The following is an 18,292-nucleotide window of genomic DNA, read 5'->3' as shown; positions in this document are numbered from 1 at the left end:
ATGGCAATTATCAAGAATATAAGCAACAATAAATGTTCATGAGAATATGAGGAAAATGGTACACTCGTATGTTGCTGGTGGGACTGAAAATCGGTACAACCACTATGGAAAGCAGTATGGAGATTCTTCAGAAAACTTGGAACGGAACCACCATTTGACCCAGCTATCCCACTTCTTGGTTTATACTCAAAGGACTTAGTGATGAAGCCACATAAATATTTATAGCAGCTCAACTCACAATACTAAACTATGGAGCCAACCTAGGTGCCCTTCAATAAATGAATGGATAAAGCAAATGTGGTATATATACACAATGGAATATTACTTAGTCTTAAAGAAGATTGAAATGATGGCATTTATCAGTAAATGGATGGAGCTGGAGAATATCATGCTAAGTGAAATAAGCCAATATCAAAAATAAAAAAAACAAAGACCGAATGTTTTCTCTAATATGTGGATGCTAATTCACAACTGGGGGGGGGCGGGACTAGAGAAGAAAGAGGTACTTTGGATTAGGGAGAGGAGAGTGAAGGGAGGGGAGGGGGTTTGGGGGTAAGAAGGATAGTAGAATGAATTGGACATTATCACCCTATGTGCATATATGACTACATGACCGGTGTGATCCTACATCATGTACAGCCAGAAGAATGAAAGTTATACTCCATTTATGTATGATGTGTCAGAATGCATTCTCCTCTCACATACATCGAATCAGAATTTTTAAAAAGTCAGGAGGTCTGTAGGTCCACACAGGGGGAGTCTAAACAATTCAACGAATTCTACTGCTGACTCTCCCCATCAGGGCTGCCTTTGCTCCCTGCCAGGTCTTTGCCATCTGTACCTTTGCTCATGTTGGTCCCTGCTTGCACTGCCCCATGTCCCCTATTCAGGTTCCTTTATTCCCCATGAAAACTTAACAGAAAACAAAAATCCCACACTCCCCCTAAGCTCACAGATTTATAGTTACCCTTGAACCCTCCCACTCCCCACATGCATACATGAAGACAAATTGCTCTCCAGCGTAGGCAACCATTTGAGATTTCCTTCATGTCCTGGCCTAAAACTTTTTTTTTTTTTTTTCAGAAAGAATCCCCCACAAACTATCTCTCCATTCCCGTCAGACTTGTATTCCCTTAGCAAGTCCCCAAGGCCTGATATTATGCATTTACTTATTTATGCAGCCGTCTCATCTGTGGGTGTTTTGATGCCCCCACCTTAATTACGAATGTTGCATTGTTCCTTATCTTACCTCCCCTTTGCATAACTGGCACGGGGCTGGGCATGCAAAACAAAAGGTCATTAAATGAGTGCTTGCTGAATAATATGTCAATGTTATAAGCCGTAATACAGGAATACAGAAAACAGTTATGCTTTTCAAATTTTTCATTATGTGCTGGGGACGGTGGCTCACACCTATAATCCCAGTGACTCAGGAGGCTGAGGCAGTGGACTATAAGTTGGAGGCCAGACTGGGCAACATGGTGAAACCCTGTCTCAAAATTAAAAAATAAAAAAATAAAAGGGGTTGGGGGGGGCTGGAGATGTGGCTCAAGCGGTAGCGCGCTCGCCTGGCATGCGTGCGGCCCAGGTTCGATCCTCAGCACCACATACAAAGATGTTGTGTCCGCCAAGAACTAAAAAATAAATAAATATTTAAAAAAAAAAAAGGGGGTTGGGGGATATAACTCAATGGATATAACACAAGGCCCTGGGTTTGATTCCCCAGTAATGCAAAAATAAATTAATTTAAAAATTTTCACTATGTTCTATTTAAATCATTTTTTAAATGTTTTATTAGTTATAGATGGATACAATATTTTTATTTATTTACTTTTAGATTTTTTTTATTTTTGTAGTTATAAATGGACAGCATACATTTATTTTATTTGTTTATTTTTATGTGGTGCTGAGGATGGAACCCAGTGCCTCACATGTGCTAGGCAAGCGCTACACCACTGAGCTATATAACCCAGCCCCTATTTAAATCATTTTTTAAAAATATTTATTTTTCAGTTTTCGGTGGATACAACATCTTCATTTTATTTTATGTGGTGCTGGGGATTGAACCCAGCACCCCGCGCATGCCAGGCGAACACGCTACNGGCACACATACAAATAAATTTTTAAAAATAATAAAGGCCCATCAACAGCTAAAAAATGTTTTAAAAGAAAGAAAGAGAAGGGAGGTCAGACTGATCTTTCTGCACCTGCTGTTTTTCAAGTGCCTTAAACTCAAAATAGTCCATATGCCAGAGTGGCTTATTTTTAACTCCTTCAGTAGCCTAGCTCAACATGGCACCGAGCATTCAAGATGCGACTAGTGCCATCCACTGTGGAGCTGAGGTCCTGATTTTATTTTTAAGTTTAATTTATGTAAATTTAATAGCTACATGAGGCTAGAGGCTGTCCTACTGGACAGCACTATCAAGTCAGTGAGGTGGCTTGGCACCATGCTGACCTTCTTGGGCCTCGTCCACACACTGTACTTGTGTTTGTGGGTCATGGTAAAGTCTCTAAGGGTGACGTTTCCCTTCAAGTCAGTCCACACCCACATCCAAGGTGATTCTCAGGCACTGGTTGATACACGTCCGCAAGGGAATCAGGAGGTCATACAGTCAGCTGACCAGGAGGGGCTCTGTCCAGAGACAGCTCTCAAGGCCGGAGCATCTTTCTCCTCTCTCACACCTGTGTGCTGTCCAGGTCACCTGCCAGGTGTTGCTTTCGTAAGGGTTCCTTAAGCTTTTCAAGTATGTGGTCTAAGTTTGCCCTAGCCCTTTGGAAATCACCAGTGTTGTCTCATGCTCCTAAGTGGCAGGCAGTGACAACTTCCATTAGTCCTTCTAGCTGTCATTAATTTAATGGCCATCATGTGTCCTAGAGTGTTCTAGGATACTGCAGTTCCGCATCCATGAGGAGATGATTGAATAAGGTTGGGCCTTCAATTATTTATTCTTCCAGAAAACTTGAATTTATATCTCAGTTGCAGTGACCAGGTCTTGGCTTCTGTCCTGTGCCTCAATTTTTCCTGAAACCTAGGCTTTCTAGAGCTATAGCTTGCCCTGACTCTGAGCAGCCCTCTCAGGCCTAGAGCCCCTGCCACTCTTCCATGTCTGCTTCCATAACGCCCACACTTAGCTAGGTGCTGGTAAGCATCTGTGAGCAACTGCATCTGCACACCCCACCTGCTGCAAACCCAGTGATCACCAGGCTCCGCTCTCCTGTTATAACTATGTCCTGTTCTGTTGCTACCCAACAGCCCAACTGTTCCATCATCACCTCTAACACCACAGCATCTCCCAGTCCACCATCTATATACAAGTCCTGATTAAGCTCCTCAATTTCCCTAAAAGGATATCAATTCCAGAAAAACCATGCCAAGCAAATGCACCAACCCTTTGTTAGTGAAAATTTCTGCACCCCAATTTCCTAGAGAGGTACTCTCGGTTGCCCAACTCTTATTAAATATTTAGTTATAGCCAGGTATGGTGCTGCACACCTAGAATCCCTGCTACTCAGGAGAAAGAGGCAGAAGGATCACAAGGCTTAGATCAGCCTGGGAAAATTAGTGAGACCCTGTCTCAAAACAAAAAAAAAAAAAATGAGAAGGACTGGGAATGTAGCTCAGTGGTAGAGCACTTGCCCAGCATATGCAAGGTCCTGGGTTCAATCTCCAGTATAAGAAAGAAAAAAAATAGTTATAAAAAAATAAAACCTGGGCTGGGGATGTGGCTCAAGCAGTAGCGCGCTTGCCTGGCATGCGTGCGGCCTGGGTTCGATCCTCAGCACCACATACAAACAAAGATGTTGTGTCCGCCAATAACTAAAAATAAATAAATAAATAAATATTTAAAAAAAATAAATAAATAAAATAAAACCTGCAGGGCACATCTAAAGACAACACAGTGTATTTTCTCCTCTAAACATTCCAACTATACACTGGATCAAAATCTGAACTACAGTAGAGCCATGAGAGACACTGAGCTGCTCATTGTTTGGAGTTCAAATCTCCTAGAACCGCCATTTCTACTTTAATTAGATCTCCAACAGGGAAAACACTAAACCCAGGGGCTGATTTTTTCCCTTCTTTCTTTTTTTTAAATAACAGAAGAGTCAACTCAATGTCACATAATGATGAGTCTAACGAATAAGAAACGATAGGAATTTATTCACATCTTCAATGAATATAAAATGTGTTTCAGATTAAATGAATTCAACACAGATAAAAAGTTATAGTCTAAAAACTTTGCATTTAATGCAGACTGAACTCCTAGAGAATTTTGTATTAATGAGCTCAAAGAAGTTTCTTGATGTTTTAATAGGGAACAAAATCTACCAAACTTATGTAAATTTAAATTTAGATACCATCTATTCCCCACTGATAGTTCTTTTTGGTCTCTAGGACCATGATGTCACCAGAAAAAAAAAAAATGTTTTCTAAACTTTCTTCTTTATCTTACTAAAAATGGCAAGGACTTGACACAGAACTCTTTTTTTTTTTTTTTTTTTTTTTAAGAAAGAGTGAGAGACAGAGAGAGAGAGAATTTTTTTAACATTTATTTTTTAGTTTTTTGGCGGGCACAACATCTTTGTTTGTATGTGGTGCTGAGGATCGAACCCGGGTCGCACACATGCCAGGAGAGCGCGCTACTGCTTGAGCCACATCCCCAGCCCGACATAGAACTCTTAAGATTTATAATTTACTTTTATTTTGACCAAGGCCAATTAATTCAGGTTTCTAATTTCTATTCCCTCAGGCACTTCTACAGAATCTGTGCAGAGTTCAACATCTTAGGAGTTTCTCCACACCACTCAGCAGAACTCTGTTCCAAGAGATGCCACCTGGGCCACCATGGCAGAGTGCAGCAAGGACTCAGCTGTAGGTGGACACAATACCTTTGTTTATCTTTATGCTGTGCTGAGGATCCATCCCAGGGCCTCACCCATGCTAGGTGATGCACTGTCACTGAGCCACAAGCCCAGCCCCTCATTTAGATTCTTGTAAAAGATCACTTGATAAAACGTCTCTGCTAAATTAAAAAATAAAAAAAGCAGTTTGGAAAGCACTGCACGAGTGATGGACAGCAGGACTGTTTACTGTAGAACTCTCCACCTCCCAAGGCACACGGGGCTGTCCCCTCCAAGGCCCCGCAGGTTGGGGAGAGAGCAGGGGATTTTGTAACAGATGGTGCTTCTGTTTGCTGTGGCAGCTCAGAGGCCAATTCATAGGTCATTGATTTGTACCTGTGTAGAACCCGAGGCCCCGTTTCCCTTTCCTTACTTTATTTTTTTTACTTCATTATAATCTCTTGTTTCTGTTTTGTTTGATCATCACTCTGATTTCATCACCTATTAAGACCTCCCTCCCCTTTCTTCTCTGCACTCCTCTTTTTTTATCCTGTGCATCAAAAGAGAGAGACACGGGACAGAAGTTCAGCTTATCTAAACCTCCACGTGCTGTTCTATGTCCCCTCGGTGGGTCAGCCTAGAACCTTCTAGTTCCAGTCCTTCAAGTCCATCTGAATATAAACTCTGGATACTAGTGACCATCTATACGTGGCTTCATTGCTTGGGCAAAATAATACATCACCTGGTATCACTAACCATCCCAGCCTCTCCATCATTCTTCCAACTTCTCACTCCTGCTCTTTGCTGGCTCAAAGAAGTAGCCTCTGTACATTTAGTATTAATGTACATAGAAAGCCATTGTGAGACCCACCCATCCCTAGTGAGGAAAGAAGGGCTGACTGGTGTCTTCAGGGGTTCCTTAAAAATGACTAATACAGCCAGGTGAGGTGGAGCTGATTGTAATCACAGTGGCTTGGGAGGCTGAGGCAGGAGGATTGTGAGTTCAAAGCCAGCCTCAGCAACTTAGCAAGGCCCTAAGCAACCCAGGGAGACCCTCCCTCTAAATGGGCTGAGGATGTGGCTCAGTGGAAAAGCACCCATAGATTCAATCACCACTACCAATATATTATGTAAATACAAATTGCTGGCACAGCCTGGGAATCCCAGCAGCTCAGGAATCTGAGGCAGGAGGATCACAAATACAAGGGATTTGTATTAATATATATGTATATTATATATTATATGTAATTATATCATATAAGAATATTACATAATTATATTATATATAATTATATGAGAATATGTTATTATATAATAATTACATAATATATAATAATATAACATATAATGTATTTTTTATAAATACAAACTGCTGGTACAGCCTAGTAATCCCAGCAGCTCAGGAGGCTGAAGCAAGAGGATCACAATTTCAAGATCTTCCTGGGAAATTTAACAAGACCTTGTCTAAAAAATCAGAATTAAATAAAAAGGGCTCAGTGATAGAAATTGCTTGCACCAGACCCTGGACTCAATCCCCAGTACTGCTTTATATTTCTTTAAAAAAATAGTAATTTATATTTTTGTTTCTGATTGCAATAGGAATATATGCTTGCTGAAAAAAATGTAAATATGGCTATGTAAAAATAAAAGCACCATTTCCTCCACAAGGTCCACTCTGCATGGCCAGGCATGTAGACTTCAAATATTTTATTAATAGATTTCCCCCCTCAATTGGCAAGTTTAAGTAACAGCCTCCACAAGGGGAATGGTACTCACCTCCTCCCCATATTCAATCCATTGGTCAGATTCATTCTTCCAATACCAAACCCATTTGGTAGCAAAGACAGAGTTGGCCAACGTTATGACGGATGAAGGAGTGGAGAGGCGTTGGATGGGACTTGAGTTACAAGTCATATTCTCGAAATTGATTTTATCATTTCCTACAAAAAAGCTGAGAGAGAAAAACTGTAAAGGAAACACTTCATTGACCTGTTTTCTGCACTCTGGTCTCTTCCGTAATGAGGGCACAGAATTAAAATTTTAGAAGCCAGGTGTGGTGGTTCACGCCTGTATCCCAGTGGCTTAGGAGGCTGAGGCAGGAGGGTCATGAGTTCAAAGCCAGCCTCAGCAAAGCAAGGGGCTAAGCAACTCAGTGAGACCCGGTCTCTAAATAAAACACAAAATAGGGCTGAGGATATGGCTCAGTGGTTGAGTGCCCCTAAGTTCAATTCCCAGTACCAAGAAAAAAAAATTAGTGCTGAAAAGGATCTTATACACAGAAGAAAAACTGAAATACAGAGAGATAAAGTAACTTTCCTATGCCACATATTTAACAGCATTACAAAGTGTATTCACTTTTTTTTGAGGATTTTTTTTTTATACCAGGGACTGAACTCAGGGACACTCAACCACCGAGCCACATCCCCAGCCCTATTTTGTGTTTTATTTAGAGACAGGGTCTCACTGAGTTACTTAGCACCTCGCTTTTGCTGAGGCTGGCTTTGAACTCCTGATCCTCCTGCCTCAGCCTCCCAGGCCTATGGGATTACATGTATGTACCACCATGCCCAAATTAAAGTTTTTAAGTTGTAGACGGACACAACACCTTTATCTTTTTATTTGTCTATTTTTATGTGGTGTTGAGGATCGAACCCAGTGCCTCACACATGCTAGGCAAGTGCTCTACCACTGAGCCACAATCACAGCCACAAAATGTATTCATTCTTCCCTCAAAAGATATTCTAAAGTAAAACTGCTCACAAAACAACTAATATGTTTAATGATAGAAAGTGACTCAGTTGGGCATGATGGCACATGCCTGGAGTCCCCGTGGCTCGGGAGGCTGAGGCAGGAGGATCACGAGTTCAAAGCCAGCCTCAGCAATTTAGCAAAACCCTAAGCAACCAAGTGAGATCCTGTCTCAAAGTTATAAAAAGGGCTGGGGATGTGACTCAGTGGTGAAACGCCCCTCAGTTCAATCCCTTGTACAAAAAAAAAAGGTGGAAAGTGAATGGCTCATAGTAAGCCAGTTTTGAAAATTATTTATTATTATTTAATAGTTACCAAAGTTTCATCTGAGACCCTTTGAAAGAGCTGATAAGGCCAAAATTACTTTCATAATTATATTAAGACATTTGATTGTTTGCTTTTCTGCTTGCAGGCTTACATAAGGGCACAATGTAGTTTTCTGGAGGCTACATGATTTATAATCTCACAATAGATTATATAAAGAAGCATATTAGAGAAACTAATCATCTTCTATAATGACTGACATTATAGATATTTGCAAATATATAAAATGATGTAACTCTTCTTGATAAATTTTTGGTTTTGGAAAACAGTCATGGTTATAGTTATCTATATGTAGTAACCTACATAACGGTATATAATTATATGAATGTAATTATATATAAATGTTAGTTATGCTAACCTGAGTTTATTATTGCATTTGTGTAAGTAGATTTATAAATAAATTTTAATATGACAAACAACGATAGCTGTAAATTCACAGAACCAGAAATTCTTTGGAATCATCAATACATTTTAAGAGTGTTGAGATGAAAACATTTGAGAATGGCTGCTCTAAGAAAGATGTCTTAGATCAGTCAGGGCATCTCACACAGGACCAATTTTAAACCCAGGGACACTTGACAATATATGACTTTTGAAAATAATCTTGGTAATCACAATTGGGGTAGGGTAGGGAGAAGGGAGGATGAGATCAAGAATAGAGAGCAAGCCAGGTAGAGTATCACAAGTTCAAAGCCAACCTCAGCAACATAGCAAGGACCTAAAAAACTTAGATCTGTCTCAGAATATAAAAAGGGCTGGGGCTGGGGCTGGGGATAGGTGATTAAGTACCCCTGGGTTCAATCCCTGGTACCAAAGAACCCCCACAACAAATAATTATCTGGCCCAAAATGTCAATAGTTTCAAGGTTAACAAACTGTCCTAGAGAGTCAAATATATAGTTTCTAGAAANGAAATACAACAGCCAGAGATAAAACATCTTTGTATATCTGCCATGCATTCATTAAGGAAAGTTCAAGTGCACAAATATTTCCAAAGAAAACAGATATGCCAAGAGGAGGAAAATCCATGCATATCCCACAATCTATGATGAGGTGCATTCAATTGATGGCTTATTTGGGACAGAAAAAGGTCTGCAAACTAATTATAAGATAGTGATAAATTTGATAATCCTGGGCTGGGGATGTGGCTTCAGCGGTAGCGCACTTGCCTGGCATGTGCAGGGCGCTGGGTTCGATCCTCAATACCACATAAAAATAAAATAAAGATATTGTGTCTACCTAAAAAAAAACTAAAAAATAAATATTTTTTTAAAAAATTTGATAATCCTTGTTGGATGGCCAATTGCAACAGAGTAGATGAACTCTGCATTATGAAAGAGACCAAAGACAGCAGTCTAACTTTTGCATATCAACTTACTTTTCAATTAAAAGGACATGTGTTTTACCAACAACTGTAATTCAGTATTTGGTCTCTGATTGGAAGAATGTGAAGTATCTAAAGTGATAAACTAAAGAAGAAAAGTCCTGCATTTTTATCTAAACAGATATTATCTACATATCTTGGTCTACAGGGATGGAGTTCCTAGTGAGATGCAGAATACTGTCACTGAGGCCCAGTCATATGATGCAGGACTAAAAGATACCAGTGTAAAGTGTGAGCCCCTAGAAGCAGCTGGAGGACCTCAGGGGACCCACCTACCAGTTCCTGTTTCCTTTGCTGTAAGGGACTGAAATATTTGCCTCATCTACCTAAACTGCACTGTTAAGTAGTCAAAGCAATATGACTGTGTTGTGCAGAATAAAGAGTGATGCAAACATAAGAACCAAGAATGAGAAAACTGATAGGATTAGTAAAAATCCTGAATTTCAGACATTTTAAAAATAAACACATTTATAAGATGCTTCCGTGAGCTCTGCACAAAATAGATGAACATGGTTCCCCATAATTTGTCTAGACGGATACCAGACCCCAGGAACAGTCATTTAGCCACATAGCTTCTAAAATCAGATTCAAAGATTCAAATAGATATGATCGCTATAGAGTCTACTCTCCAGATTCTAGGCTCTCGATCCCTAGTTCTCAAAGTGTGGTCCTTGGATCAAGCACCATCAGCACCATGTGGACACCTGTTAGGCTTTTCCCCATATTTACAGTTAGAACCACCAGAGATGGAGCCCCCGTATCTGTGTTTTAACAAATCCTCCTTAGTTCTGACACATGCCAAGTTTGAGAACCAATGTCCTGGAGGTTCTAATGAAAAAGAACAACTAGCAACTTGAGAAAGGATGCTTTGGTTTAACATTCCTGTTACCATGCTGATCCTAAAGCAAGAAGGCTCTGGCCTTAAATATGCCAGAACAAATGAAGTCATTCCTTTCTTTAATAAACACAGTTTTACAATGATGTGTTTTATATGATTAGTAAAAATCCTGAATTTACATACCAAGAAGTCAGATTTGCCTGATGTTTTCATGTTCTCATGGGTCAAGGCTTAATGGAAAAGAAGGCTATATTAAGTATTTTAGGACAGAGATTATGTCTTGTTCACTTCTGCCTTCAGGGAAGGCACAATGTCTGACAGTTGTACTTCTAAATTTTAACTGAATAAATGTAAAAAAAAAAAAAAATTAAAACAGTGATACCCAGAGGGTTCAATGCCTTCTCCAAGGTCCCACGGGTAGTTAAAGGCAGAATAAGTCTCAAGAGATGTCAGAGGGCTGAAAACATTCCACCGTGGCCCTCTCAGGTCCCTGTCCACCTCTCCCAGCCACAGCTGATCCTCTACACTCCCTCTCGAGCTTAACTTAGCCCCTCTTTTACGTATCATGTATCATCCAAATTACAGCTGGGCATGGTGATGCAAGCCTGTATTCCCAGTGACTCCGGAGGCCGAGGCAAGAGGATCATGAGTTCGAAGCCAGCCTCAGCAACTTCACAAGGCCCTGTGTAACTCAACAAGACCCATTCTCAAAATAAAAAATAAAAAGAGCTAGGGATGTGGCTCAATGATTAAGCACCTCTGGGTTCAATCTCTGGTACAAAAAAAAAAAAGAAAAAATTTTTAAAAAATCACCTCTCATGTCTTAGTTTCTAAAATACTCACAGAAATACACTGAGTTCACAGTCAAAAAGTGTTTAATCACCAAGAAGTCTCCAGCAAGTCTCCTGTCCTCTGTGAAGGTTCATTTCACTGAATTCCAACCTCCTTCCCTTCCACCCACCCCATCTGGATCCTCTATAAGTTTCTGTGCCTCTCTTTCAATATGAGGCTAACTTCTCTACTCAAGGATTTTTCTCAGGTCAGATACCTTGCCTTGAACAGTTTCTGTAATGCTCAAGTGTACACAGCTAAATGAATGAGACTTGATGATCCATCATTGCCCCTATCTTTCTTCTAGAATTGGAGGCCACCAAGTTTAAGATAAATGATCACTGAGCCAGAAAATACATTTCCTACCTCTGTTCTAGCTAAGAATGATCATGTGATAAACTCTGACCAAGAGGTGTGAGCAGATGTGCTATTTACATTGCCCATGTCACATCTTTTATAAAAGAAACTGCCTGCCTTCCATGTACCACCTCTCTACCTTCCCCCTGGCTAGAACATGGTGACCAACGGAAACAGCTGTGTAACTAGAGGAGGAAGACCACATTTTGAAAGCAACAAAGCTGACCTACTGGCCTGAGTCTCTGGATGACACTGTGGAATCCAACTGCCTGACCACCCAGGTTACCTGCCTGCCCATATCCAGGCAAGAGTTGGCAAACTTATCTGTAAAGGACCAGATTTTAATATTTTAGGCTTTGAGGCCATCCAGTTTCTGTTGCAGCTACTCAGATTGCCTTCTCAGAATGAAAGCAGCCACAGTGACAGACAAATAAAAGTATAGTTTATTCAAGTCACTGCAATGGGAGGGGAGGGTCTCTGTTATAACAGCTTAACCTCTTCTTCCCCATCATTTCCCCAGCCTCTCTGCAGAGGCCACCCAGGTGGAAAGCACCGACTGGTCCTCTGACTGACTATCTCTGACTATCTCCAGCTCAGCTCACTCACACAGGGTTCCCCAGCAGCCTAGCAGTGGAGGCATCCCAGAGCCAAATGCCTACAAAGACTTTGAAAAGGAAGGAAATTGCTGGAATCTCTGAGGTCACACAGCAGCAGCCCTGGCTGCCACCCAAAGAGCCCTGGTGTCAACACTCATGGTTGAGTGTCTTTCTGCCCCTACCCAGCATGTCCATGATACAACACTGCCAATAATACTCTCCCTGCTGTTCAAGAGGAACTGTAACTTACCTCAGGCATAAAAAACGGGTCGCTTTGGAGGAGGAGTACAGCTAATTGCTCTTGGTTAAGTCCAGAGAGCTCGTGGTTTTTCAGGACTTGGAAATTCTTTTCTGAGAGAACCTCATGAGAATATTTGCATAAATTCCTAGAAGAAAACATGACAATTGTCAGTGTTTCCACTTCACAGACGGTAAGAAAAAGAAATCGGTAAGAAAAAGAAATCGTCCAGCTTGCAGAAGACAATTTTTTTTTTGGTGTGTGTGTGTGTGTGTGGTGCTGGGGATTGAACCCAAGGCCTTATGCATGCAAGGCAAACACTCTACCAACTGAACTACATTCCCAGCCCCCCGCCCAAGACAATTTTGAAAGATAAAAATGTATGAAGCACATAGATTAGCAAGGAGAGTATGTATTATTCATAAATTATACATGTGTATTCACATGCTGACCTTAGTTATTGTAATACTTCTCTGATCTCCTGGTAATCATTTGTATATAGTTCAGAAAAGTGAAGAGGAAAAAAATGGTAAACAAACAAAAATCAATCTATTAGAAATTATTACCCATTGAGAAATGGAGAAGATGATAAAGTCAAGAAAATAAGAGAGGTTCATTTACTTAATTTTTTTGTGTGTATGTGGTACTGGGGATTGAATGCAGGGGAGCTTAACCACAGAGCCACATCCCCAGTCCTTTTTAATAATTTATTTAGAGACAGGGTCTCACTAAGTTGCTGAGGCTGGCTTTGAACCTGCAATCCTCCTGCCCCAGCCTCCCAAGCTGTGTGCCACCACACCTGGCTGCATTTACAACATTTTAATTATATGAAATTGTTCATTGCTTAATCTGTTCTGATTTATGTATCAGTGTATACCTCTATTACTTGTGACTAAACAGGAATAGAGGAAGCTCTTTATAGTCAAACTACACCACTGAAAAAGATGGAAAATCTTCTTTTCTTTAGGTCACTAATGAATTGTCAGTAGTGTCCAATGTAACATTCCAAGATGATACAGTTGACCTACAATCAAGATTTTGAATACATACATGTATGGCAACTGAGCACTTGATATAATCACACTGAAGTCTAAGAATTGCTGACTTAGAACATGGATAAACCCAAAGAACACTGGTGCTCGCCTCAAACAAGCATAATTTGACAGTTATCAATGTCCACTCATTCTACTTCTTAGTTTACATATCCTACATATATCATGGAAATCCTCAGGTTTATGGTTTTAATAGTTATTGATAGGATGGCCTATTAAAATTTTCTAGTTTGGACAGCCATAATCAAATTGACAGACAAGTAATGGCCCAGACTTTCACTATTTAAGTAATGGAAATACAATTATCTGTGTACAAATAGCCTTCTTTTTTTACATTATTTCCTTGAGAGCTATTCCCTTGGGAATATTGCCTCAAGTGATACAGTAATTTTCTTGACAGCTTATGTTTCACTTTGATCCATTGGTCTCTGTAAGACATGCCAGCCATCTGGCAGTGTCTATTTCCCCACAAGCACATTAACATAGACTTTATCAGTTTTACTACTTCAGTAAGTATAAAGTAAACTCATACTTTTACTAATACCCACTTTTATTATGAGCAAGACTTTTTTTTTAAAGAGAGAGAGAGAGGATTTTAATATTTATTTTTTAGTTCTCGGCGGACACAACATCTTTGTTTGTATGTGGTGCTGAGGATCGAACCTGGGCCGCACGCATGCCAGGCGAGCGCGCTACCGCTTGAGCCACATCCCCAGCCCCGACTGAAATATTCTTAAATGTAGGTGTGAAGCTTGTGTTTCCTCTCATTACTATTTGTTTCTATTCTTTAACTGTTTACCTAATAAAGATACAGATCTGCAGATTTGCAAAGGTTCTTTATGTTTCTTTAATATTCATTTTACCTATCTTGTTTATTTCAAATAGTTTTGCATTTCTTTTTTCATTGAGAATTGATTACGGTTGTCATTGCTAAATATTGATACAATCAGGTCTTCCCCATTCACCACTCATAATTTAGCCTACTGTTTAACAGTTGTGAAAATAATTCATATGTACACCACTTTTCTCTCTCTCTCTCTCTCTCTCTCTCTCTCTCTCTCTCTCTCTCTGAATTGAACCCAGTGGTGCTTAACCGCTGAACCATATCCCAGCCCTTTATACTTTAAAGTTTAGAGACAGGGTCTCACTGAGTTGTGTAGGGCCTCACTAAGTTATTGAGGCTGGCTTTGAACTTGTGATCCTCCTGCCTCAGCCTTCAGAGCACTGGGATCATAGGTTTGCACCACCATGACCAGCTCAATACTAATTCTTTAAAATATCTGAAGCTTATTAATGACAAAGATTGTCAAAGTGGGACATATGTGTTTTGTATCAATTTTTCTCAATAACTTCTATTAAATGATTCCTTTCTTGTTATCCTGGACTATTGTACGTTAACCTTTTATAAAGTTTAAAACTACTGGAACCCCTACTGTGTGCGTGTGCACGTGTTTGTTTTATCATTCTGCCATTTTACTTTGAAACCAATACCATAATACCATATAATTCAAAGGTCTTTTATGCTATATTTTAAATATTGTAATTTAGGATATTGTTAGCTTACTCCTTTTTGCTTCAGTGTGCTTAACTGTTTCTCCTTAAAATTTTATCAAAGTTTTGTCAACTTCCACAAAACAGCATAACAGAGATCTTATTTCTGTTAACCCCATAAATCCCACTGCATATTAAACATGTCGTATTAACTACCTTAAATTTTCTGATTCAGGAACCCAAGATACCTCTCTACTGCTTCAAGCCTTGTTCTGTTTTCTCAACTTTTAATTAAAAATTTTCCTTTAATAATCGTCTCCTTTTTCCCAAATATTAAATATTATCTGATGCCACTATTATTTTTAGTTGTTTGTCGCTGATAAACAGAAATGAAATCGGTGATTTTCAAAAATGTAAACATCTAGACAAAAGTTATTTTCTAAGCATTAATTGTTAAAGGTCACTTTATCCAAATATTGCCTGTGTGTGAAACATTTCTGAAACCCTCTGGAATTGCCTTCAGATCTAGCAATAGAACTTCTAAGAAAAAAAATGCCACAGAATCAACAACCCTGTCAGCCACCTGCTGAGCTCTGGCGCCCTGGCCAGCCATCCCATGTACCATGATTCATGAACAGCTCAAGGGCAGCTGGTCTGTCTCTGGCAACAGCCTCTACCCCAGCCATTTTCCCAGGCAAGGCTTCTCCTTGCTTTCTCCACCAATGACCTTGGCTTTCAGCATGTTTCCATTGCTCCTTGATAAGGAGGACCTCAACTATCTGCTGACTTCTGGATTCTACTCTGTGGTTTCAGATAACTGCTCCCCACCAATCTCCACCTCCCCAAACCCCCTGCAGCTGGGCTAAGACTCTGCCTTATCATTCACTGCCCCACACCCACAGGTAGTCTCCCGCTGCCTCGAGTCAAAGCAGAAATGGCTCCATCATATCTTGACCAGACCTTGTGAGGCATCTCACTCCCTGGTTCCCAGGACATTGCCATCAATGTTCCTGTTAATATTGATCTGAAAAATGGTATCACTAAAACACTCCCATGGACAGACTAAGGCTCTGCCCTCTGGCTCTGAGACATTGATTAACTGTTGGCCACTGGAATAAGGAATCCCTACTTTCCCTTGGGCTCCAGTCCAGACATCCGGAACATGGAGCCCAGATGATGGCATCTCTGCAGGTCACATGGAGATGCAGGATTGGTTGTGCCTGTCCTCACCAAGGACATGTCACTCCCAAGGTCCCTGAACTCACCGCTTTCTCTAAAAACCCAAAAGCAGCCAGGCAGCTTAATGGGGATCTGCCTAGAACCCTGAGTGTCTAGGACTTTCCAAGCCCACCCAGGTCATTTGTGTCTGGAGGAAGAGTCACATCTAGCATGCACTGCACTGGCTGGTGTCCCAGACATTGCCCCAGTGATGGCCCAGTTACACTTCTCGTTTCTTGTCTCAGGCCTCCAGCAAACTACTTATTCCTTCAGATTCCATCTACTTAAAACCAGTTTCAAACCGCAACATGTATGTCTAGCCTTGGTGGCCCTACCCCTGGTGGCCCTACACCTGGTAGGCCCACTGTTTCTCCACATTCCCCAGACGTCCCCCAACTGCTTCTTAGGGGTTTTATCTTTGCCCTAATTGCAGCACATTGATCAGCCACCAAGGAGGGGAAATTTGTACTCACATTCTACTTGGGGGCAAGCACAGAGTGACAGGAACTTTACATCTGTTACTTAATTTAGCCATCAAAATAATCCTACTTTGGAAAACCGAAGAAAGATGAGAAGTTAAGGGTGACTCAGATAAGGGGAGATCTGATTGTTGAACTCTGATCTAAACAAAACAAAACAAAACAGATCTGAGACTTTTCTAAATCAAAAAGAAAAAAATTACCATTCTGGATTATTGAAGCCACTATTCCTCTTTACTGCCTTTTTTATTTGCGGCGGTGGGGTGGGGGGGGACGACACACCAGGGATTGAACCTAGAGGCGCTTAACCATGAGCCACATCCTCATCCCTTTTTGTTTTATTTTGTTAGGGTCGGTCTTGCTAAGTTCCTTAAGGTTGTTGATAAGTGGCTGAGACTGGCTTTGAACTTGCAATCCTCCTGCCTTGGCCTCTTGAGAGCTGCTGAGATTACAGATGTGCACCAATGTGCCTGGCTCTACACTGGCCTCTTGAGGACTAATACTTCTCATAGTGTGGTCCTGGGTACAGCCTCCTCTGCATCAACCTGAGATAGTACAGGAGCAAATTGTGGGGGTCTCCTCCCAGACCTACCAGTGATATTAAAAACTTTTAGCATTCATTGGGATCATGTAGAGGATTTGTTAGAACAAAACAACCAGGCGCAGTGGCACACGCCTGTAATCTCAGCAGCTTGGGAGGCAGAGGCAGGAGGATTACAAGTTTAAAGTCAGCCTCAGCAATTTAGCAAGGCACTAAGCAACTCAGTGAGACCCTGTCTCTAAATTAAAAAAAAAAAAAAAAAAAAAAAAAAAAAAAACAAAGCCCCAGAGTTTCTGAATCACTGGTCTGGGGGCACTCAGAACTGAGTATGTGGCAAGCTCCCAGATGACCCACCGTGCGAGTTCTAGGGCACACTAGAGTATCAGGGGCTCAAGGGGCCTCCCACAAGGGAACAATGGGCCCTACAGAAGGTTGATTAGAGCCGCAGGACTCCCGGGTTCCCAGAGTTGCCCAGGACCAAGCAAACACTTGCAGAGTTCTGGGTGTACTTGGAGCTGATAAACTTCAAGCAAACTGCAGGAGTTGGGATAGGAAATGGTAACTTTTAAACAAAGGATTAGAGATGGCCTTGAAAGAGGCAGAATAGTCCCTCTTTCAGGAATCCCAGGCCCAAGACCTAAAAACAAATGACCTTTTCACTTTTCCATTCCAAGCACAGGAAAAAAAAAAAGTTATTTCAAATCAGGCAAAAAGTGTTGTCGTCCCCCCTCAGAGTGCCAACCAAAAAGCCAGGCTCCACAGTGCTTCTTATCCCAACAACACGGGTCATTAACTAGAGAGTGTTTAAAAATACCTGACCCTGCCTGGGCCACACCCTCAGACATGGGTTTAATTTGAGCAGAGCTGGACCCCAGGTGATTATAATGTGCAGTCAGGGCTCAGAATCACTGGTTGGGCTTGTCACATTCAATTCTGGGTTAGGCTCCTGAACTGGATGTTTCGCCTCTGAGCCCTTGGGCTTTGCAAATCAAGTAAACACAGGGCCAGCTCAACAGCAGACCAAGAGAATCTGGAGAGTAACTGGTATTGAAATACCCCTTTCCTTTCTCCTCCTCAACCTTCTCTTCCCCCATACCCAACGGGTGGATGAAAACAGCTGACTTCTGTAGAAAACAGGAAACAGTTCACCATAATATAAGCCAGGTAGAGAAAGAACCAGGATATGTGGAAGATAAAATCTACAGAACATTATTCTAATGAATAAAATGTCAGGGGACTAGGGGTGGAGCTCAGTGGCAGAGCGCTTGCCTAGCATGTGTGAGGCACTGGGTTTGATCCTTAGCACCACAATCAATCAATCAATGAAACGCAGGTATCCTGTTCATCTACA

At 41.0% G+C, this 18,292-nt stretch overlaps 1 protein-coding gene and 1 long non-coding RNA gene across 2 annotated transcripts in view; both read right to left on the bottom strand.

Annotated features, from left to right (window-relative positions):
- The window catches only part of Zc3hav1 (zinc finger CCCH-type containing, antiviral 1), a 58,197-nt gene that overhangs the window by 28,814 nt on the left and 11,091 nt on the right, over positions 1–18,292 (bottom strand). The window contains exon 2 of the mRNA XM_048786952.1: positions 12,173–12,308. Within this exon, the coding sequence (XP_048642909.1) occupies positions 12,173–12,308 (136 nt within the window). The remainder of the gene's footprint in view (positions 1–12,172; positions 12,309–18,292) is intronic.
- Positions 3,630–6,752, bottom strand: LOC125611629. Its single transcript, XR_007341838.1, has 3 exons — positions 6,622–6,752; positions 3,876–4,874; positions 3,630–3,712 (listed from the first exon to the last, which is right to left on the bottom strand). It is a non-coding gene; the product is annotated as an uncharacterized LOC125611629 (long non-coding RNA).

Source organism: Marmota marmota, unplaced genomic scaffold (genome assembly GCF_001458135.2).
Source record: "Marmota marmota marmota unplaced genomic scaffold, marMar, whole genome shotgun sequence".
NCBI lineage: Eukaryota > Metazoa > Chordata > Mammalia > Rodentia > Sciuridae > Marmota > Marmota marmota.
Note: the sequence above shows the minus strand (reverse complement) of the source record. Positions and strands in the feature narration are given on the sequence as shown.